Here is a 24774-nt window from a genome sequence, read left to right on the forward strand (position 1 = left end):
ATGTTATGTTTTACTCTTTTTACTTCATGTAAAGCACTGGATACCAGGTGGTTGCTGTAAATAAAAGTTGATCGATTAATTAATTGATAGACATATACAATGTTTAATTTGTAGGCATATTACAGCTCTTCACACCTCATCAAACAGGACAAACTGACATTTGTCACCAGACACCAGGAAGGTGCTGACATACTGTAAGCAATGTGCATTTACTGGACTCATCTTTAGTTACAGCTCTTCATGAGAATGACTTTGTTGAAATCCATGTTGCCTGCAGTATTTTATGCACATCCTTTTGCTCTGATGCAGTGCATGTTAAAAGGCATGCAAAGTAATGCCATAAACCATGTGGAAAATAATGAAACTCATTATAATATTTGAAAGGGTATAAAAAGGTACTTGACTATTTACAAAATTCAAGTTAATTTTGTACAAAGTAAAAGTGCATCAAATGTTTAATGTTTTCCAGGATGAAAATATTAAAAGAGAAGCAGTGAACTCTTAAGACCGGATGCAGGTTTAGAAGATTCTCCTCTGTAGAAAAAGATCAAGAAACTCTGTAAACGTCTCTGTAGGTTAAACATCATGAATCTTTGTACTCTGGCGACTTTAGTTAAGTTTTGTTTCTTCATAAATTATTATGCAAGTGAGCTGAACATGTTGCAGATAAAATCTTTTAAACATCGAATTCAATATACAGTATAGTAACTTTACATTTGCGGTAGCTTTTGGGTGGCAAGTCACCCTTGAGGTTTTTCATGTATTTCAAAATTTACCATAAGAGTTAAATAAATACACATCAGGAAGAGACAAAAGAGTGATTGGCTAACGCTTGCCTCAAGGGCAAATTATGGCCTGAAATTCTTGGGACAGATCGATCAAGGCTCGATCTATTCTCTTCTCTTTTTTTTTTAACGACCGGAAAAAGCACCACAGCTCCAGCCTGAAGCTAGGAAAACGAGAGCTCAAAGATCTGTGAAGATTCGACAAGGAGGGCAGTGAATACATAGACAAAGAAGGCCCTAATGCCGCAACAGTGCAGGGATGCTAAGTGAGTGTGACAGTGCTGACTCATGGGGGTCAGGGGTCGTTGCGTGGGACAGATCCAGTGCACTGAACAAGCTTTGCTTCAGCGGTCATGCGGAGCTGTCTATGTGGCGCCACTTTGGTGTTGAGGAGCAGGGGGCGGTGGGTTGGTCCCTGAGTGTCTGGTCCCCTGTGGAAAAGTTGTCTGCTGGGGGCCCTCAGCCTGCGTTACCGTTCTTCGGCCACTTTCCCGTTTGCCTCCTGCTCGTCCTTGTCTCTCCGCTTCTGCCTCCGGAAGAAGCCGAGCTGGGAGGGAGAGAAGTGAAGAGAAATTAGACAAGAGGTACAGCCTAACAAAGCTTATTCGTGCCCAAGGGACCAGCATGTGGGATAATCATCTGAAGTTAAGGTCTATTTCCACTTCTGGGATTGCTCCGTTACTGCCGGATCACGCGCTTTTCAGCTGGATGTCTGTTACCTTCCGCTTTCTTTGTGTTGCAATTTTAAACTCTGGTCGATTTATGAGGACTATGGTTAACTGCTCCTCAGATCTCTGCAAGGTAAATCCTTCCCAAGGCTATTTTGCAGTGGCACTATGGCTCTGTCGGGCGCTTAGCACTGCCCAAGACGATTGTGATTGGTTTAAAGAAATGCCAATAAACCAGATGACGTTTTTCTCCCTTTGCGGAATGCTGTGTGGACTAACCAGACCCTCCTCCGCAGCGCTGTGAAGGAAGGTCTGGCAAAGCGAGATTAAGGTCTATTTAGCAGCTTTTTTCTGAGCTTTAAACTGCATCTCACAGTCTTCAATCAGTAAATGGAACTGGCTCAGGTGTTATTAGGCGACCAATGTTTCACACTTAGTTCATATGATGAGAACTACGCCATTTACATGTTATGAAGATCCATGAGGCAATTGAAAGTGGACTTTAAATTAAGATTTTTTTGTCACAAATATAAAGCTGTGTTTATATAGCATTTACAGCTTCAGAACCAAACACAGTGAAGACAGTAAATGTATGTAGCGGCTATGCACCTGAACTATAAAATCTACATTTTCCTGTACATTTTAGTGATTATTTTTCTCAAATGCTCTTTTGATTAATTTATGACGCTGCAGAGCCACACAGGTGTTTTCAGATGCTCTAACTCAGGGGTTCTCAACCTGTGGTCCGGGCACCCCTCAGGGGGGCGGCAAAGATCACAGGGGGGGCGCAAGTCTTTATCTGAATTGAAAAAATATTTGCACGTTAAGAAATTATGATAATACACCAGACTATATAATGTATACAAAAGTCTGTATGAAAGCTATATATTTTTGTTCTCACTTAAAATTGTAGGCAGGCTACTTAGTAGGCCAAACCTCCGGGACCTCTTAACCTGGGACTCTTGCTGTCATCAGGTCAGCTGCTATCATCCTCGTTTTTCCTGCCGCCACGGCATCACTATTTTATGAATGAAACATGGCGGAGAAATGTAAAAGTGCTGATAACTCCTCTGTATCAAAAAGAAGGTAAGGCTCTATCTCGAGAGTTACCTCAACTTTGGTTTTTGGGTGTGGGGGGGGGGGGCTCAGCTTTTCTTAGACATGAGTAGGGGGGGCGCCAAGGAAAAAAACACTGCTCTAACTGATTAGACCTCTGCTCAAATTGTGTAGAGATACAGGTGTCATTTGTCAAGCCCAAACAGGTGCAACAAGCTAGAGAGATGTTAATCAAACTGCAGACATTGACGCAGTCCTAAAATCAATAATACTACTTAATACTTATAATCAATAATAAGCAAAAATAAGTAAAATCACCTGTGTGGGTTTACCATGAGTGTGCACGGCCTTTCAGTTTGTTCAGTGTTCCAACCTTCCTTGCTTTGCCTTAAAAAGGTAAAAGGACCTGCTGTCTGAATGTATATTTGTTATTTCTAAGTGTAAAGAGGCCAATAGCGTATTGTGAACATGAACAATTCTAACCCAAAGCGTTGCTCCAGAGAAAAGCATGATATTTATGATCTATGGTCGCCCGGAGATAGATTGTGTGTTTCAGTCAATGGCTCTTGTGTTTTCCATGAATGTCAGGCTGCCTTTATTGACGGTTAGACCTTTTGCTGCAAAATGAGGTTCTTTCTACATACAGTACATTATAGCCATGTCAATATTTCTTCAACTAGAAAACATGCACATGAAGGGAACTCATGTGGTTTAACCGTTTGATGTATTGTATTTTTCTCTTTCTCTAGGGGGTATTACTGTACATTGAATAGTGCAGCTAAATGTTTCTTTTCAGGATACGAGGCACAACTAGTAACTGTCCTTAACTATATAAACACAATTTTATACTGAAATTCTGTGATAGTCTGTCAATTAATAATATAATAGTAATATTGCTTTCAGTGTTAGTCTAGCTCTGATTACAGACGTTAATTTATCTCTAATGGTAGCATAACCCTAAACCAAAGTACTGCTGTGACTACAGTTTAGGTTTAAATAGGGCCTGTAAATACTTCAGATAACTTAAGGAAAGCAAAATTAGTTTGGTAGTAGAATAATAAGATACTACCTACTTTATATTAAAAACAGCAGCAGTACTGCGGCACACCTGATCTTTGCTAGTCTCAACAAAGATACAAAAATACAATATCTTGACTAATAATGCGCACGATATGATTGACTTACTTTCCATAGAGCGAGAATGAGCAGGGCTAACAATAAGAGTCCTCCCAGCGTGCTTCCAATGATAATCCAGTTAGGGATTCTGTAATCTCCCTCCTTTCTGATCTCCAATATTATCTGTGGGCGAGATAAGCCGACATTTAAATCAGAATAACATTTCTCATTTATTTTTTTTAGATACACACTGAACTCAGTCAGCTAAGGTTATCGCGTTATAATGCAGAGTTTATTTGTTCATCTTGTGCAAAAATGAAAATATAATGTTCAGACATTTTACATAAAGTACCCATGTGTAAATGTATGAACGTGGGTGATGAAACACTAAAGATGAAGCATTGATGAAGCATTCTGTGACATTCACAGGCAGTGATAATGCACCCAGAGATGATGAGGATTATATTAAATTATAAATCCAGACATTTGTTACTGTAGTTACATTCAGCCCATGGAAAATCGTGGCTATTTACAAAGATGTGTACATATGTAGAATTAACAATGACCATTTTTCAGAAATTGGCCTGAAACAGGACTGAAAACGTTCTTTCTTAATTTATATCTTTTTAAAGGAAGACTTGCAGCACAGATTAGAACCAGGTTTATCACAAAAATCCATTCCCCTTTTTACACTAATAATACATTTAGAGCTTACGTCAGCGAAAAAGACATCAGTATGCACTGGCTCATAAAAGCCTAATAAAGAGAAACTGTATGACTATTTTTACTGGCCAATAGATGGCAGCAAAGATTAGTGTATGAGTCCAGACTTTTACATGTTGTGCCGCTGGTCCTTTCGGTCCCTAAGCACCACACAACACATGTGCTCCAATACCAACCTTTGGTGTCTGATTCTTCACAGTTTCAGTTATCCAGTGCCATGCTCAACTGTAGCAGAAACCACTTATATATTTTAATAAGGTTGTCACTGCAGCAAAATATGTTCTTGTTTAGCGTTAAAGATACTATACTAATTTTATACTTTCAGTCCATTCTAAGTCTCAATACATTTTAAAGACTGAACTCCCTAAGCACAAAACACTGTATTCGGTGTGTTTGTGCATGTTGCTTTAATGTGACCTGCACCTACAATACCACGACACATCCCTTGTGTGTGTAAACATACTTGGCAATAAAGCTTTTAGCTTTAAGCTTTAAGCTGATTCTGATTCCGATTCACACATGGATATGATAGATATCAGAGAGAGGCTAAATCTGTTGAGTTCAGATTTGAGTTGGGTCAAACCCAGGACAGAGGCAGTTTACAGCATTACTTGTTGTTGACTCACATGTCTGACAGGCCTTTCTTCATGTAAAAACATGGGGCTGGAGGAGGGGAGCTCCACTGATGCACTGGTTCCCAGTTCCAGGATTTTAAACTTCAGCTGGAGAGGAAATCAAAACATGCTGCCAGTTTTCACAAACACATCACAAAGCTGAAAGACTACAAAGCTGTCATCACTACAGAGTCAAAGCAGAATAAAAGCAAGATCACTGGAGCACTGTCATGCTTGTGTGTTATTAAGAAGCTAGGGGATTTTTTACTTTATGAATGCATGCTTTTTTTTTTTATACTCACTGTGTGTAAGGTATCTATTCGTAGCGCTCCTGTGATTCTAACTGCAATTTCTCTGTAGGAGGCCACAGTGACGGTGCATTGGATTGGCAGAGTTAGGGTGTTGGACCGGTTCTGTGTGAGGAAACCAGACATCAGCCTTCAGGTGATAAAAGGTTACCACGTTGTAAATAAAAATATTATTTTGGGAATGAGTTTGGTTTACCAAGCGAGAGAAGCGTGAAAGGTCCTCAGGTGACGCTCTGCTCTGTGCCACATGCTGTGGTGGTAAACAGTGTGTACCATCTCTCTGAGGTGTGACATGAGAGTGAAAATACCTGTTAGTATGTGACAACCTTGTGTCTGCAGAGAAAGAGTGCAATACAAACCAAGAATGAATATGGCCCTGTAATTTAAGAAAGTTTAACATCTTGGGAGATCTGAGAAAATCAACACCAATCACATGTCTGTATGGTAAGTACAGAGATTAAGTCAGGACGTTGTTAGCCTAGATTAGCATAAAGACTGGTAGCAGAGGGAACAGCCTGACTTTGTCCAAAGTTTTAAAAAAAACAAAAAAACAACACACCAGCACTTCTAAAGCTGTCTTACTTTGCATATTTCTAAAATATTCCTTTAGTTAGGCCCTAAATAATTAAGTTTGCAAATAAAGTATTATTTGTGCGGAGCTCAAAATATTTTTGCGCTAGCTCTTTAAATAGCAGTAGAACCCGAAGAAGAAGAGTGTGCTATTATTTTTTCAAAAGTTACATATTCTCACTTTAAAATCAATCAAACTTTGAGGCTCCACACTCACTTGGTCAATATAGACGTCAGATATCTGCAGAAGTTGGTTGCCATTTTTTGTCATTTCAGGGATCTCAATATTCAGCTGCAGATCCTTTACTGGAAAGTAGCCAAGGTTCTGGATCTGAGAGACAACAAGGAGTACATTGTGTAAATGATTTTTAAGCTCCAGCTCCAGCTCCTCCAAAGGAAAAGCGGGAATAGCCAATGAATGGACGGATTTCCAAGCAGTGTTTCCCTGTACAGTAAATTCAAGTGATGCTAACTGCTTCTCACCTGGAAAGTGAAGTTGAAAGGAGGACCGATAATTCCAGGCTCCTCCAGTGCCAGATCTGATTTGATCTCATATCGAGTCTGATTTGAATCCCTTTTGAAGTACAGAATAAACAAGAACAAGTAAAATGTGAATAATCTATTAGTGTCCATTTATCTGGGCTTTGTCGTGAAGTCAAATAAATGATAACAATTCCAGCTACAGTATCTGCAACTTATTTTCCCACACTGATTCGATGGCATCTGGAAAATGCTGAATAATATCACTTTGCTCCAGTTACTTGCACTTCCAAGTTCATTTGCTTCCAAAATCAACTCAAGAGCTTCAGCAGCATGCATTGTTTGGTAAGACGTTGAGAAACTGACAAACCTAGTGAAGAGAAGGTCAGCCTCGTATTTCAGGGAGTAATAGATATCATTGAAATTATCAGCTGTGCTCATTTCCTCGCCATCGCTGTTCAGAGAACGAGAAAAAAAATATTTAAAGAACCTGAGCAATGATGTTACAGCAGGACACACCAGTTGAAATATTTATCCTTGTAGATCAATTGCAGCAAAATACAGGGACAGTTAAGGACAGGCTTGCATTTAGATCAGTGTCAGTCGTTATAAAATACAGATAAGGGTTCACACCTTCTGGCCTCCAGGACAACCCTGACATGCTCTAGGAAGACAGTGCGACTGAACTCAAACTCCAGACGAAATGATACCTACACAGAGGAGAAAACAAAGTTTAGAAGAATAAATCAGTTTGAACAGTTTATCATCATTACATTTCAACAAGAAAACACACTAAGCGCACATGTCAGAAGCTTCTTTTGACTCCATACTGTATGCTACTGTATATAATACACCCTCACCAATAGTAAAGGCTCTGCGTTATGGATTAAGGAGTAAAGCCTGCAATAACCTGCTGTAAGTCCCAGGCTTTGACCCCAGGCAGCACAGTTGGTACTGCTAAAAACACAGACCACACGCACACGCGCACACACACACACCAACAAAAAAAACACACACACACACACACACACACACACACACACACACACACACACACACACACACACACACACACACACACACACACACACACCAAAGGCAGAAGAAAATCAAAGAGAAGGCAGGAGACAGATAGAAACAGAAGAGACCATGGGTTTGGGAGAAAATGGAAATCATTAGACAAACAAAAACAGAAGGAAAACCAGGAAAGGAGAGGAGGTTTGATTGGCAGCAGACAGAGCCGAGCTGAGCATTGTTTACAGTCTTCTATGCCGTAATGAAATCCTCCGTCTGACCATAGTAATGCATAACAAGGTTTACGGTAGCTATCCTCCCCCATATAGACTGACTCATCCTTGACAGACCACAGATATAGTACATATACATACAAACATGATGATCTATTTTCAGTAGTGGAAAGTACATTTGCTCCAGTACTGTGCTTGCGTACGGTTTTGAGGTACATGTACTTCACTTTAGTATTTCCATTTCCTGCTTCTTCATACTTTTAGTCCATTACATTTCAAAAGGCAAATGTTTTACTCCACTGCATTTATCTAACAGCTAGAGTTAGTAGATACTTTTTAGTTAAAGATTTCACATTAAAACTATTTGATTGGCTCTTTTCAGTTTGTGACCCCTTACTAAAATCGTTTGCAGCTCAGAGAAGTAAGAACAGGTACTTTTCCTTTTGAAATTTGCTGATAATACCTATGTACTTTTACTTCAGTAGGAATTTAAATGCTACACTTTTTCTTCTAATGAAGAACGCTGTTGTATTGATACTCTACTTAAGTAAGGAATCTGGAAACTTCTTCCACCACAGCCTATTTTTATATAATCTCATCCTATTAGTGGAAAATGATCCTCCCTTGTTTTTGTCTTTGTTATGAATGTCCTAGAACAGAAAGGTTCATCTTGTTGCCCAGTCTTTTTTTCTAAATAATTGGATGATCCTATTCTGATGGTCATTCCGAAGCCATTTAGATGAAAACACACACACACACACACACACACACACACACACACACACACACACACACACACACACACACACACACACACACACACACACACACACACACAAAAATAAGAATGCACAGACACACACATGCATGCGAGTGGTATGGGTTTGGAAGACATGATTGTCCGTGGCTAAAGGATGTTCGTGCGGCAGCATAGTTAAACATGGAAATTCAGCGGGGCGGCCTCTAGCTCACCCAGTAGAGCGTGCGCCACATGTAGGCTGAGTCCTTTGCGGCGGCCCGGGTTCGAATCCGACCTGCGGCCCTTTGCTGCTTGTCATCCCCTCTCTCTCTCCCCACTTTCCTGTCTATCCACTATCTAATAAAGGGAAAAGCCCCAAAAAATAATCTTTAAAAAAAAACTAAAGAACATGGAAATTCAGAGCATTGACCTCTCCTTCCTTCTCTGGACTGGGTTGATGCAGTCCACGCGCTTCCCTGAGCCACATTCACTGTCAATCACTAAACAATTAACAATGACTAGTGTTCCTTGTCTCTGTGTAAGCCCACGAGACATAAACCCCCCCCCCACATTTGTCACCACCAGAGTATGATCTTAGACCTCACTTTGATGCAGCAGTAGTAAAGTTTATAGTACAAGCGAGTTATACACAGGTCAAAAGCAACCAGAAAAGTCAAAACAAGAGTGATAACTGGCTACTTGAAAAAGCTTGCACTGAGGTTCCTACTTTCTAAACAGCGGTTTGGGCAGGCTTGGCAGAACCCCCGGTGTACAATCAGCCTCGTTTTAACTCTGTGCCACATTTTTAAAAAGGCTCCCGAACATTGCAGATCAGCCTTGTGGCTCTGGATGCTGTTCAGGCTGAATGAGTGGGTATAAATCACTCAGTGAGCTTTAAACGGTGACCGGAGTCCTCTTGGTTCAGTTGTTGGGGAGTGTGTAGTGATATGTTCGTTGCCCCGGAGATGACTATTGTTTGTGATAATGACGTGGTTAGGACATTTTCATCAACTCTTTCAGTCACCTTCATTACTTCATTCCTACAGTATTTATCAGCATATGTTGTATCAGTCTGAAAGACTATTGTTTAGACGCCAATGGGAAAGACGGCTTAGGTATAATCTGCTCACTGTTTTAACAGCTTTTAATTGCACTGTGTGATGTACCATCAGTGTCATCCCTAGCAAAGTTAATTCAAACATCACCCTCTTAAAAATAAAACTTGATGCCATGCTGTAAAATACACTGGAAAGTGCAAGAGTCTCATAAATATCGTTGACATTACAAGCCTGTGGAAAGGCAGAATTGTAATGTGACAATCAGTAACAGATGGGAAAGAACACTCTCAGCATCTTTCACTCAGTCTCACCTGGTGCACCAGGCTAAAGTGGAGGGAAAATGTCCAATAATAATAATGGCCAAGGAAGAAAGTTCTTCTGTCCTGTTTACCCCGTTGCTAAGATCTATCCTGAAAATAATTTTATAACAACCGAAGAGGGTGCTTATTTAAATTGTTAATGATGTTTAGAGGAAGAAGGTATTGCTTGACTGATTTTTATGTCAGATTAAGGTACAGATACTTTAACCTTTAAAACGATGCTTTCGAAAACACGCAAAGTCCCTTTTAGACAACTGTGCGAGCAACAGGACCCACATACAGTACGTTTCGGTTTTCAGTTACACCAAGATGTTGTGTGATGTATGTAACAGTGACAATGTGTCATTTTTCTAACTGAATTATAAACATATGAGAAATGTGGAGGTTCATTCTTGATCTTATGAGTAATGTCATGGGACGACACCTTAGCAAGTTTCATTCACTGAAGAAGGCCGTGGGATATAGACAAAAAAGCTCCAGAAGAAGCATGACTTTTATCACATGAAAAATCTATAGTTAAAAAACAGTCAACACTTTACCAGTTTGGAAGAATGACCAGTATTTAAAATCACTCATTTACTCTCTCTGGCACACTGCAAAATGTCTTGGCTTCCACTAGTTTGCTGGTTAGGCACCTTTCTGTATCACGCTGGAGAAAGTAAGATACTGTACGAAGGGCTCTCTAAAAACCTTTTTCAAAATCTGGAAGCCTTTCTGGATCACATAAAATCCTTGAAACTGGTGCCTGATGCTGAGGGTGGCTGATTCGCTCGCATGCCCTCCCTGGTGCTTTGCTTTAAATTAAATCATTTATTGTATTTATGTGTATATTTACTTATAGCAAAATGTGAATGTGCAGCCTTCTTGATTTCTGTGGCTAATTAAATCCTTCTTTCCTACTTTCATTAACACAGCCCCTTTTGCACTCCCTACTTGGACTTTACAGTAACTTCAACTTTCTTGAAGGTTAAAGGGCATGTGCCTGGTCTGGGAAACTACACAACATTGTAGCAACACGTTTCATAATGTGCTTTATGGAGACCATCTGCTATGCATTTGTTTGTGCATAGAACTGTAAATAATGTTGAATCACAGGATACAAACTAAGATAAGGATGTTTATCGTATCCTCTAATGTGTTGTTTTGTCTTGATAAGTCACTGAAAGCTTTTTATACTGATGTAATAGGACATGTTTAAGATTAAATCCAAAAGTACAGTTGCTTGCTTTCTACTTACAATTGTTATAGTTAGAAAGCTGAATAGAGGACATGTTTTAGTGTCGACACGGTAGACTTTTATGTCAGAGTATAGAACGAAGGGAACTCACAAACCAGAACTAAACTGTAGGGCTGGGTACCGAAGTCAATACTTTTTAGGCCCTTACCGAATTGCCTCTAAAGTATTGAGTATCGAAAAATGCCTCGTCATTCAATACCCTTTCAATACATAAGGACTAAATCTCATCAGCGTGAGTGAGCCAACAAGCATGCAGCATGCCTCTACCAAGATTTAATGTTTTCTTCGTAAAGGCAGGCAGGAAAAACTCTACGTTATTAAGAGGCAGGGCTCACGTAGTAGGAGCAGGAAAATAAATTAAAAGATTTGTGCGGTACTTCTTTTTGTTTTATAGAATTGGTATCGAAAAAAAGTATCGTTTAGGAACCGGTATCGAAGTCACAGTATTGGTATTGATCATTTTTTAACGATACCCAGCCCTACTAAACTGGCTTGTGGGTTTAACATTAACCAGTGTGGTCCGTCATGGTCATTAAAGCATGTGTTTTTGGCATGAAAACTACAATATAAATTATTTTGTTATGGTTGGAAAAATCAACTTTTACATTTACTTTCAATTCAGTCAGATAAATACAGAAATGAGGATTCTCTCAGGAAGAAAATGTCAAATATAACATTGGGGAATGCTCTAGAATGACTGCAAAACCTGCAAATATGCCAATCAATAATTTTTATTTGACTGTTTTCACATGAGTACAACAGCAAAACATATACCCGGTTAAGTCTAAATGTTTTGTTAGTAGATTGTCTAATAGCAAATCATAAAGTAAGTCACAACTTTTAAACATTTAAAAAAATCTTAATAATAATTTCATTGATTCAGAGTGTGATATCTCACCTGAGTTTTAGCCCTCATGAACGGAGCACTGACATTGCAGATCTTCTCATTCCTCAGTTTGTCCTCAATGAAACACTCTATTTTGATGTCAGAGTTGTCCTGGATAGAAAATAATAACATTTATTTTAAATACAGTACTGGTATCTTAAATGCAGCATTTATCTCATATGTTGGTTGAATCTGAGCCTCTTTAGAATATTTTAGACAACTTCATACATTACAAAGATATGTTCTCACCATGAACCAAATGAGTTTGCCTGATGAAAATGTACCTTGACTATGAGGCTAGAGAAGCGTAGATTGGGTGTGTAGGTGATATTCAGGCGAGCATTGTAGGCGTTTTCTCCTTTGTTCTCCAATCGGACATCCACCACCATCCTCCTCCTGTTTCCCTCGATAACCCGCAGAGATCCCTCGGCCCCTCCTTCACTTAGATGGCGGCAGAAAGCACCGCGAGACTGTACAGGCTGCGCACAGAACTGACTGGGAGGCAGGGAGAGAAAAAAAAGTGAAATCATAAGTAACAGAGCATCAGGAGGATCAGTTTTTTCTTGAGTGTGTAAATACAATAGGTCTGTGTATTCTCATGTGTGTACCTACTTTCGAGTCATCAGGTCGGTCATACTCTGCAGTGCCAGGTCAGGTATGCAGCGGTCATCCTCGTCACAGCCGTTCCAGAAGGGAAGCTGGCCAAAGAGACAAGCTTTTGTCAAGTCAAATAAACTACTAATCCGTTTCTTTTCAAATGTACTTTGATAGAATCAGATGATAATTTATGGGAAGAGACAGGATAGTCTCTCACCAGGATTGTCTCTCACCTCAGTCCTCACAACAGTAGGCCAGCTTTCATCTAGAACTGGTCCGTTGGCTGGATCTTGTAGCCCCACTTGTGCAGAAAACACTATGGGCCGTGCATAATCTGTGGTCTCCTAATATAGCACATTAAATTCAAAGATTAGCCTGTGGATTGACTCATTTATCATGGCACTTTATCTATGACACTCAAATATGGTCTTGCTTTTAAAAGGTTTACACAAATGTACAATATGCAGAAATGCTCAAAATATATGATTATAATCTCATTTTAATGGCCAGTTTGTGTTGGTTTTGACCAATGTGGAGTACAAGTAGTGATATTCTACCAGAATTGAATTCTTGTCAAAAACAGCATTTTAACCATCACAGTACTAAAACTTTCCACATAATCTTACTTGTAATACATATCTTTTACCCATCTCACCTATTCAATAATAGCGGAAAACACTGGGATACATTACTCTTGGGAGGAATTATTAATTTACAAGCAAACATAAACAGACAAACAAACAAATGAAATGAACCATGTAAAGCCAATTCTTTCATTGCTCTCAATGACTTTTGCAACCCCCATCATGGGCCTCACCATGACATGGAAGTAGATGTGGTCGCAGGTCTCTTCTCCAGGAAAGAGGGTCAGGTTTTGAGGCTGCAGCTTGCTTGGGTTGTCCAGCATGGCCCGAGGATTGAAACGTCTCTCCGCAATGGACACATTATATTTTATCCCTAGTGGGTCATAGGAAGAGTTAAGAAATTACACACTGTTCTATTTGTGTTCAAATGTTTCTAAGTTAGATGGCTTCTTTTTTTTACTTTGGTTAGTGCAGACTAATTGACAAATGGCCCCGCATCAGGATATGGTAAATGACATCACTGTAGCAGTGCAATGCAAAATTAGCTTGACTCTGAACATATGATGAATGTGTGTTCAACATACTGTATATTCAAACTCTCTGGCAACATTACTGAGTCATTTCCAAGCCACATTGTTTAAAAGGCTTTCCATTTATTGCCTTGTGTTTTCATGGCATAAGGAAAAATCTACTAAGGGTAAACTTGTGCATGAGTAGTGTTTGGGGCCAACTAGAGAATTAGAGAGAGGGAAAGATCTTAATGCCTTATGCAAAAAGATCTGGGCAGATAATGGACACTAAATGATTTAGCTACACAGGAGCATTTGTCAGCAGTATATTACAGCAGTAAGTCCCAACAAAGGACATCTAAAAAGTAGTAAGTTGAGTCTTTTCTCTCAAATACTATAAATAAATATTTGAATAAATAAGATTAACTAGACTGGGACAGAAAACTATGTTCCATTTTATGCAATAGACCAGAGCGAACTCACAAACACCAGCACATCTGCCATGCATTACTAGCCAGACACGACAACGAGAGGAAAATTAAATAAACGTGTTCCACTGTATGTGTAACCAGCGAAGACAAGATAAGTCCCTCTGTTCTTCCTCTACTCTGTTTTGGCATGTCTGATAGATTTGATAAAGATGTCAAAGGGTCAGAGGTTAACTCAGAACACACTCCCCCGCACCTTAGCTTCCTCCCCTCTGATACACAGTGAAACTAGACCCTGCCATCATATCTCGAAAAACAAATTGTGAGCTGAGAAACCCTACGGTTATATGCAGGTGGGCGACTATCGGTGGCACAACACCCTTGTGCAGGACGGAGTTGTCTACAAGCTATCGCCACCACCACACAATTAGAAACTACTCTCTTTTTTTAAGACGAATAAAAACCAAGATAAGCTTGTAGATGCATTCCAAACCAGCGCTCACACAATAAAAGGAACATTTGATAGCACCAGTGTGGTTCAGATAAACCAGTTTCGGAGGCAGCAGCATTAGCTTTGGCAGAGAACAGCAGTGAGATCAGAATCTCTTACTGCTAGTAAAGAAACGTTTCGCTTTGGCGCCACGCACCCATCACAGATTTTACGGGAAGCCGCATGCTGAAAAGTCAATTGGAGCCAGGAAGGATATACATTTAGAGGGCTGAATGCCTTTTCTCACTTAAAGCCAGCCATGTTTCATTCTGTCATTTTACAATCCGATTGCAACATCAGATCCACAATATAAATTTCTCTGCTCAAGCGCATCGAAGAAAATTATCTGTTAAAGGTTTTACAATATCCAGAGGTTTGACAAAACACCTGGCAGTGTCAGCATCTTCTCAGGAAATATATATTTTTTCTTTTCTTAGGAAGACATTTTGTTTTATCTATAGGTGTGATAGGTTGTGCAATAAGTAAAAGGGTCTGCTTTACTAATAGATGAAATAGAGTTTTATTAGGCAAAAAAAAGGGGAGGAACTTGGAAGATTTACTCAGATGCTTCCACAGCAGTGGATTATTTTTGCTGGCTTACCAATTTCCTGTGTGGGAGGAATGGCTGTCCTGGCAGTGATGTTGAAACATACAATGGCGGACATACAGGTCACGTCTTTGCCACCTCTCTGACAGTCCTTCACAAAGATGTTGACCTTACTGGGCTCAAACCTGACAGTGGTATATATCCGGACAACACTCTGTGACCTGTGAGGGCATAAAGCTTTTGGATTAAAACCAACCCAAGACCTTTGAGACTTGAGAATATTTCTGAAAATATTATTCTTTCTGAAGGCGTACATAACACAAATGTAACAGTGAGCAAATCACAGTAACTGATCAAGTAACTGATGACATTTTTTTATAACTAAAAATAACTGCAATAGCCGTGTTGAATAATACAACAGTATTATTTACTGGGTGGGATACTAACCATAGGAGAACAGCAGCACCAAGGGAACCTACTGCCAGGTCCACTAAACCATCATTGTTCATGTCCATTGTGCCATGAATACTGCGGCCAAAGTACAACAGGCCAGGAGCCAAATCTGCTGCTGCTATCCTCTGAGAAACAGAGAGAAGAAGAGATGTGAGCAAACAAGGATCATAATGACAACAACCACAGTTTACAATATTGGGATTAAAGTCAATATTGGACCAGTCTTGTGTGCAATTCAACTGTGCAGTAAAATTACTAAAAATAGTTAATTTTGAGAACAAAAGTTATTGTGGTTTGTGTATGTTTTAGCACACGTATTGGAAATACTATATTTTACATTACTACCAACCATTCTCTGAAAGCATACCATTGGCTTAAATTGGTCACCCCAGCTTCCTGCTTCTGTTTAAATCAGTACTGTCACATAGAGTAGGCTGCCTCAGATTTTGCACATTCTGCCAGTTTCTCATGCCTGGCAGTCTCGTGTGTTTGTAGAGTTTATTATCCACCTGTCCAGTAGATGCTCCACACCCACCTGCCCCTTATTCCCTTATTAATCACTCAGTATATGCCAGCCCCCCCCCAGTCCTTTGTTAGATTGTCTATTGTGATGTAGCCGTTGTAATCACCTGCCTGTCTGTTGATGACTACAGCCTGTTCCCTGCTGGCCCTCTTGCTCCTTGCCTTTTGAGCCAAGTAAATGCCTAACACATCTGGGTACAGAACTGTTCCAAGTAAAAATGACACTTCAAGTCTGTGCAAGTTTTTTTATTTTTTAAATAACCATTAAACTAACAGCTACCTGGAAGGTGGTAAATTAAATAAAGAGCATATGGTATGCTTTGGAGAATAATCAGCAGTAATATGTAGATGTGATTAAAGTCAGTAAGCAAAAACATACAAATGCAGCTCCTACCTGTTTGTATTTGCGTAGTATTCTGTTGTGCTGACTGAAGAAAACATAAATGGCTCCTTTGTGGTCATCTTCCAGTGGGGCTCCCACCACCAAGTCATTGAAGCCATCACCGTTCAGATCGGGGACAGGAGCGAGCGATGAGCCAAAGCGAGCGTTCTGGCCACCATTATGGATTTCCAATGCCCCCTCAAGGACGAAACGGTTCTGAGGGATGAAGGGAAACATAATGAAGCATGCTCATAGATATATTTAAATACAAGTTATATATATGTTACACAAAATATCCTGGTCTTACAGTATTAGAATGTATTTGTTTTCCACTTCCTAAATATCTGAAGGCATTTGCCCCTGAAGGGATAGTTTACTTTTTTTTTTTGAGACAAGAATTTGAGATTATATACTTGCATATATACTATATACTGCATTTGGTATGTTGATAAATAGACATTAGCTTTAATGGGCAGTCTCAGAGTTAGAGGTCTGGCTGCTCATCCCCAAAAAATTGTGAACACAAACATTTTTAAACCACAATACATATGTATACAATACAATATGTCCGAGCCTTGATTCTCCTCCCAGACACTGTGTCCATGTATATGAATCACTGGACTGCTGCATCATTTAAACTATTTTAGAACCTATGTGTCATTGTTTTGGCTAATATACCAATAGGTTATCATGGCTTACACAATTGCTCAACTGCAAACACCTTGGAACCAAAGAAATATGCTATAATCTGTTCTTTCAACATTAAAAATTCCCTGTTTAGACTGGCCACACAACGTCTCACTTTGTTTAACTTGATCCGGCCAGGTCACTTCCCACAATCCACTATGTGAACAACTGCAGTATGTATCTTGGACTGGTGCATTTGGGAGAATAACCCAGATAGTTCACCTTTGTTTGGGCTTCCAAATAAGGGTAGGATTTAGGTGAGATGTGCATTTCTTTGGCTTCATTAGTCCCTGTTGTGGAGCTGTTTCCAGCCAAGTTTTAGTTATTAGTTGTTCTACCGTATCATGCTTAATGTATATACTGTATATTATATACATGTATTATAATTCATGTATTGGCCAGTGTTTCAGAAAATTGGTCTTTAGCCAAAACTGAACCACATTTTCAGAAAAGAAATGCTTTAACCTGTCCAAACTCAACCCAGCCAGGAAAATCCAGCAAAAACAGAACATCCACTTTTGCTGATGTAGCTACAATACCAGTTTCTGTCAGGACATTTTCCAGAGCTTACATTTTCCCGACTGCCTGTGTTAATGTCAATGCATCAATATCACTACCAGAATGTATGTCCATTAAGAGGGTAATGTTACAGACAACTAGAATGCCTAGTAAATCACACTTAGCATGCAACATCTTGATACATCAAACAAAACGTGACACAATAAACAACAAAGAGAAAGCCTAAGAAAGCATAACACCAAAGAAGGGATGGCTGTCCTCTTTGTCTTCCATCCAGCTAGGTTTGTTGTTTCAATTATCTCAAAACCATCTTTAGTCAACAAATCATGTTAGAATTTAAACAGGAAAAAGGAACATGTTTCATCTTTGCTCTTATCAAACTAAAGATAAAAGTTTGGATCAGCTTCTGTGTTTTCCACATAATCCTTTAATTCTGCCTTTTTGAACTCAAATATCTTAAACATCTGGCAAAAACAAAGTGAGGAATTTTACCTCTGGGTTGAAAAAGAACAGGACGCCATTTAGCTTTTAGAGTATTTATTTGAAGTTCTATTCTTAGCGAGTGTAAAGTCCAATGGAAAATATCCATGTCTGCCGACTGCCCGACTGGAATTTTACCAAATACTTCAGTCCATCAGTAGTCATGCATATCATTGCTCCACTTGGCATCCCACCTCATAATATAATTTAGAGTCAGGAGACAAAACATGAGATCATTTGTTATTTCAGATGAATAAATGGGAAGGGAATTGATTTAGGAAGGTAGTTTTTTACTTGTCTGCTACCTGATGTGTGCATGTGTGACAAAGAGGGAGATTGATGGAGAAATGGGGAAAATATATATTCTGCGCTGTTTAAATTTGAAACATATGGTTTGTGATATGGCCATGAAGGGTCACGACCAGTCTGCAGTGACTCAGGAATAAGTTAAAAGTGCAGCTTCTTTTTTGTTAGACTGTGAATGGAATTTTATATTTGACCAGCTGCCAGACTTCAGGCGACCTTATTTAGCTTTGGACTTGTAGTTATTATTCCTTAAGTTTTGGTCAGAGCCTTCAGTGCAAAGGCAGCTCAGTTTCAGCTTGCCATTCATTATCTGTACTTTTACCTCTACTTACAATAACTAAACAATAATTGACTGTATCTCAGCTATACCATACATTTCAGATAAGTCAAAACATCCTACTCATATAGAGTTAATATGAATAAAAAACAGGGAAAACATCTATGATAAACTACAGTCATGCTGGCATCTCTGTGAGGCTGTGACTTCAAAAAGTTAATCCACTGTTAATATAAAAACATTGATTATAGCCACTTTAACATTTCATGGCAATCCATAATAAATAAATTGCAGAGATTTTTCAATAATGCACACCTATTATGCAGACATATAAAACATCTCTTTCTTTGCTGAGATATTTTAGTCTGGATTAACAGACCAGCATTGCCATTGCTAAAGGTTTTATATTTGTAACCATTTTAAATTGCTCTTTGATGTTTGATATAAAGCACTTTGAATTGCCTTGTTGCTGAAATGTGGTATACAAATAAAGCTGCCTTGTCTTGCCTTGCCTTGCCTAAAGTCACGCTGCTAGCATGGCTAAAAATTGATAGCACCATATATGCTGTGTGCCAATGAAAATACATTTCTGCACCTTTTTGCAGAACTTACATTGTGGATGTGTAATATTTACTGTAACCACAGGGACACATTTTTTAACCCGGGAGTCCAATTTCAAATAGTTTTCCAGAACATTATCACTGTGCAGCATCTCCAGCAACACCTGAATCAACCAAATCATGAAAATGAATTACCCTGAAATGTGGCGTTGCTGCCCTGATGATGACAGACGTTTTAAAAGAGTGATTTCTTTCTGTTTGTGTTTTGTTTCTGACTGTTCAGCTTGGCCTGCCACTTGTGATGTGGTTTGGGCCACCAGATATTTTCGTCCATCCCTGTTCAATGGATTCAAAACAGCTGAAGAGATTTATTAATCAAATGAGCAAGACAGACCTGGAGCACTAGGAAATGTACTTCTATTGAAAGAAACTTCTCACCTCCAAATGGTTTGCTGGAAATGGCTTTAGAAGGGGCAGAATACTTTCCTGTTGAGTTCATTCTAAACATCTAATAAAGTCTGCACACTGGAGTGGCAGCATTTGATCTGGACAAGGTCATGTGTGAAATGTCTGCCTGCAGCATGTCAGTGTGTTAAAGCTGGAGCTGGAATGCAACAGTCTGGTTTGGCGTGTGTTACCGGACACTCCTGGTGTGGCAGAAATTACTGAGTTTGAACAGGTGTTGACCCAATTCTGTGTCAATTCTGGTTCATACCCACCAGCTCTGTCACTCTGTAGATATAGACCTTTCCCTTCTCCAAGCCTCCACTGAAGAACATCGGTGCTGCCACCAATAGGTTGTCAGTTATACCGTCTCCATCAATATCCACAGGTGCAATCTCACTGCCGTAGTAGGAGCCAATCTGAAAGAGACATACATGTCTTGTCATTCTAAGATCTTTATTATTCATCAGTTTTAATCCATTAAAAGCAGTCATTCAACTAGGTGATTATATACCCTGAAATTCTTGGCTTTTTTTCCAGTTTGTTAAACCACATGTTGTTGTTTGCTTATTGACTGATTATCTGGAGTTGCTTACAGTATGAACTTGAATATTGTAAGCAAATGGGGGTCTGTGTTGTGTCAAAGCAAGTGGTCAGAGTCCTAATGATTTCTGTAGATGTTCAGACTGTGAGAGCTTTTGAAAGGATCAGTCACTGGAGTGGATGGAACATCATCTATTGGTTTTCAGATTAGAAACATCTGCCTATAAAAAGCTCTTTTCCTAAGAGTTGTGAGATCAAGAAAGTTTTCAGCAAAAAAACATCTGCTGTTCTGGATGAGCTGTTGCTGACAAGGTACAATGTAAGCTGCTGCAGGATCACTTCAGCCCTGCAGCCTGTGAAGAGTTGCCAGTTATGAGTGTAGTGGTCATTAACACACAGAGCCACACGGCCTTAAAATGATGATTATTTTTAAACTTAATGTGACTCAGATAATGGGATTAAACCCAACAGATGATTTGCTACAACTCACTACACTCAAAGTCCTACAATTAAAATAATAAAACATCAACAATAATAATTGAAAGCAAATATAAGGAGAAATAGAATAGTGTACTTATTTCAACTCCCACCATCAGTGCAGTATGTTAGGTTTATGTGATTTGGACTGTAGTAGCAGAGTACAGTCAGTTTATTGAGCTTAAATTTCAAAATGAAAATGCTATTGGCCTTTTCCACTGAAAAATTATGAATTGGAATAATTCTAATGCTTTCCGATGTTAAATATACAGGATATTGTGGGTACTAAAATGTCAAAAACAGAGAGAAAGAGGAGATCTATCCCACAAATCTTAATGAAATAGTGTCCAGAAACTGCTAGTTGGGATTCAGGTTTTTATGGTTTTTAGGATCATGAAGAGATTACTCATGAGGATGTTTTTCTTTCTCAAAAACTAAAATTGTAAATCATTTCATTTGATAAAGGGGAACAAAACTGACTGACGGCACTGACAAGACAGCTTGCGAATGGGCCATCATTTATCTTTTGCTACATTTTGTGAGTAGCTTTTACCTTTTATAAATGTTAATGAGTTACGTACAAATCAATTTAAAGCTATACAATTTGAAAAGGTCAGACTTTGGTGCCACCCAGTGGCAGTATCAAAAACAAGAGAGGGGCAGACATGCTAATAGGCTGAGACAAACAAGTAGACTATACAGGCAATTTTTCTACAAAAACTATGACATGAGAATAATTTGTAAGTTGTCAGTGTTCATCTGGCCTGCAGCACTTTTTCATCAAGTAGGTGAAGTGCTGGATGCTCCAGTAGTGTACCTGCTGGCCTTTGAGGGAGTGCAGGATGGTGAGGTTTCCCGAGTTCTTCAGAGTGAAGATGATGACTTTGCCAGTATGGTTAAATCGTGGAGCTCCCGCTACAAGTAGACGACCGTTTCTGGCTGACACCACAGATGTCACAGTATAACCTAGTTATATATATAAAAAAAAAAATCACACACATTAATTCTGCCTCTGTTCGCAGACAACACCCATCTGAAGTAAGTAGATTTAGAGAGTAAAGTAACCCAAGTGGGATATTACATGTGATGTTAGTAATTACCCTTGTCTTTCAATGGATCTGTAAACTGAGTAAATTGATTGCTTGATAGTAAAATTATAATAAAGATCCCAGGAACTGCTTTGTTCCGCTGTTTGAGTTTGCTAACAGCATTGGGCCTGTTTGACCTTTAGCTTGAATTTCATAGCAATGATCTGCATGACACAAGGAAAAATAGTAAAACTCTGCAAATTGAGAAGTTGAAACTCCGTGAGCTGCATTCAGTTACGCAGAACTGGATGTTCTGGTTTCTCAGGTTTCTCAGATTTCTTCTTCTATTTCGTCTTTTCCCACTAAAAATTCCACTTACTCCCCATATATTTTTCCACCTTCATCTCTCATCTCCATGCCCCCTTTTTCCCAGCTTTAACGTTCTCCCTGCCTGTCCAAAATTATGCCTCCACCTCATATTACTATTGAGTCTAGAATGGCGTCCATTGGCAGCCTGGTGGATAAGCGCAGAGACAAACCACTGATGGTAAAAGCAGAGGGCTGTGGTGGTGGAGTGACATAGGGTTGGATATGATGGGAAGTACTGGAGCAATGGGTACACTTTATTGAGATGGGTTGCAGCTCATATAGTTAGTGTTAAACCACTTGTCTTCTACGAGGACAAGAGGATGCAAACAGGCTGGTGGCTGTAGGAGCAAAATAAATGGTGTTCAAGCGTATCCTTATTAAAATCACAACATTGTGCTTTTCTCTGCATTTCTTCTCCCATTATAGACATGTCCATCAAAATCCAGTCATGATTTTTCCACTCCATTAAAATAATGTCTAGGATGTTACTCACCCAAATAGGCACCGTGGTTCTTGAGCTCTTCAGGGAACTCCTGCGTGTAGGAGGACTTTGGAGGGACCACCTTCCCCTGTCGTGTTTCCTTCAGCACTGCCCCGTTCCAATCGTAAGCCCCGACTGCACCGACCAGAATCCCATCCTGTAGGGAAGGTGCGGTATAGTTGATTTTTATACTTCAAACAGCAGAGTATGATTGGGTTATACTGCATGTGCTGCACATGCACGCAACATGGCAATTACTGTATATGTTAATGATGATTAACTCATGGAACTCAACAAAGGGTGACCACCATTTTGGAGCGCAGCCTGTGTGTTTGGCCCACCTTAGTTTCAGTCAGATTAATGTTGGTGTAACTTCACTTGTGGCGAAACGCAATCTTGGTAACATTGATAAACACAAGGGAGGTTCTCACTAGGGGTGTGAATCTTCACTGGTCTCCTGATTTGATTTGATTATGATTATCCTGTCAACGATTAAAATCAATATCGTGATCACGATGCGTCACCTCCTCAATATTATTATATATTGCTACACATGGTTTTCATCAACAAATTCAAGCAGTCTGATATATGGACTCCTCTTTTTATTGCATCTGCTCTTAAAACAGACAGTTCCTGAATGTGGCAGAGACTGAACACAGCGGACAACAGACAAAAGGCAAAAACAAAAAAAGCAGCCACCGGAAAATAAACAAGTGACATTATTAGGCAATAATCGATTATGGTCTGTCTTCTGTCTGCATCGATGCAGAATCGTCCAGGTCCGCATTGTGATGCAACGATGCAATGATTAATTTCAACACTCCTAGTTCTCACTACACTTTCAGATTTCTTTGAAAGAAAATAAAAAAAATCAAACTCTTTCTTTCTTAAGCAGTACATCAGACATGGCTACAACAAGAACATGTTGAGGTACATAAAAACCAAAGGTCCATCTCAAGGTGAATGAATGAATAAATACACTAAAAAACTAAATTTTCTATTTCTCTCAGATTCCACACTTGACAAATCCAACTTTCTTCTTCTATAGCAGCATACTGGCCCATTTCGATATGAAAAAATTGTGTACCAGAATTAATTTTCTTTGATAGATTATGAAAACATATTCAGAATCACCTTATTGCTGTATTATGTAGTGTGTACATATACAAAGAATTTGACTCCGTTTTTTTTTTGCATTGCTCTCAATGTACATTACGTAGAAATAGACTAAGAATAAGCAAACAAAGAATAAAGAATAGATTAGCATGTACATAAGTATGTGAAGAAATAGGTGCATATATATATTACATACTATACAAATAGTGCACAAAAAATACTGAATGGATGTACATTGACTGGATGACATATGGACTAACCCTAGCCCATACAAAAATCATACTTAATGTCACAATAAGAGCCGTTTCCCCTAGATCTCCTTTTCCAAGTCGTATTTAACAATGTGAATCATTTTCACCCTTTTCAGATACAACATCACTCCTCCCCAGCTAACACATATGTACTTAAGTATCCTGGGCCCATTTTGTTTTTGTTTTATCTTTGTCTAAGATTGTCCGTGATTAACCCCAGCAATGCAATAAATGCAATAAATCAATATGTGAATGAAAACTTGAAATCTGCTTATCCATACCTTATTTAAGACATCTTCAGTCCAGGAAGTTAAGAAACTACCGTATTCATGACAAAGCAACAGCTACTTCATCAACAGCCACAAACGCTACAGTAGAACATTTTCACACATTTAAAAAAACCACAGTGAGCAAAGAAAGTCTGCTATAAAGTCCATTATCAAATCACTGATGAATCTTGGTCAGTGTGTATTTCAAATCATCATTCAACAAAGGAAACAAGTGCAAATTGCTGCAGACACAAGGAGGAATAGAGGAAGGATTTTCTATCTTCCATGGTTCACCATACTTTGTATCACTGACAATGTAATTATAGGGTTCCTCTTCTTAATGAGCTCAGTGTTTTTTTCTTGCCGTACACAATGTGCCAACAACACATTTTCCAGTGTTTGAGCATATGCTGGAAAGCCTGCAAAGCCATTCCTGAAAGATGGAATTGTGTGCTCACCAAGCTCGCACTACGTCACTCTTTGACAGCAGCTTTACGCCAATGTGGTTGTCTGTTTTGGTCAGAATGGTCTCCATGGCAAATGAATGAAACTCCAAAACAGTTCAACCTTATAAACCAGTGACCTATTTCTACTGCAGTTGCATGTACGGCCATGAGCATTGCTTTGGTTAGGATGTCAAATCTTTAT

General features: G+C 39.2%; 1 protein-coding gene across 3 annotated transcripts in view; it reads right to left on the minus strand.

Annotated features, from left to right (window-relative positions):
* Nucleotides 1-79: 79 nt before the first annotated feature.
* The window catches only part of itga11a (integrin, alpha 11a), a 72781-nt gene continuing 48086 nt past the window's right edge, over nt 80-24774 (minus strand). For all 3 annotated transcript variants that reach the window (XM_039794152.1, XM_039794151.1, XM_039794150.1), the window contains 20 exons: nt 22503-22647; nt 21430-21578; nt 19868-20011; nt 16332-16535; nt 15410-15540; nt 15017-15183; nt 13222-13361; nt 12638-12748; nt 12420-12505; nt 12092-12302; nt 11820-11918; nt 6954-7030; nt 6691-6774; nt 6324-6414; nt 6058-6171; nt 5467-5550; nt 5265-5375; nt 4975-5070; nt 3695-3808; nt 80-1332 (listed from right to left, as the gene is read on the minus strand). In XM_039794152.1, coding sequence (XP_039650086.1) covers nt 1255-1332; nt 3695-3808; nt 4975-5070; nt 5265-5375; nt 5467-5550; nt 6058-6171; nt 6324-6414; nt 6691-6774; nt 6954-7030; nt 11820-11918; nt 12092-12302; nt 12420-12505; nt 12638-12748; nt 13222-13361; nt 15017-15183; nt 15410-15540; nt 16332-16535; nt 19868-20011; nt 21430-21578; nt 22503-22647 — 2436 coding nt within the window. In that variant the 3' untranslated portion in view covers nt 80-1254. The remainder of the gene's footprint in view (nt 1333-3694; nt 3809-4974; nt 5071-5264; nt 5376-5466; nt 5551-6057; nt 6172-6323; nt 6415-6690; nt 6775-6953; nt 7031-11819; nt 11919-12091; nt 12303-12419; nt 12506-12637; nt 12749-13221; nt 13362-15016; nt 15184-15409; nt 15541-16331; nt 16536-19867; nt 20012-21429; nt 21579-22502; nt 22648-24774) is intronic.

Source organism: Perca fluviatilis, chromosome 3, assembly GCF_010015445.1.
Source record: "Perca fluviatilis chromosome 3, GENO_Pfluv_1.0, whole genome shotgun sequence".
In the NCBI taxonomy this organism is placed as follows: Eukaryota; Metazoa; Chordata; class Actinopteri; order Perciformes; family Percidae; genus Perca; species Perca fluviatilis.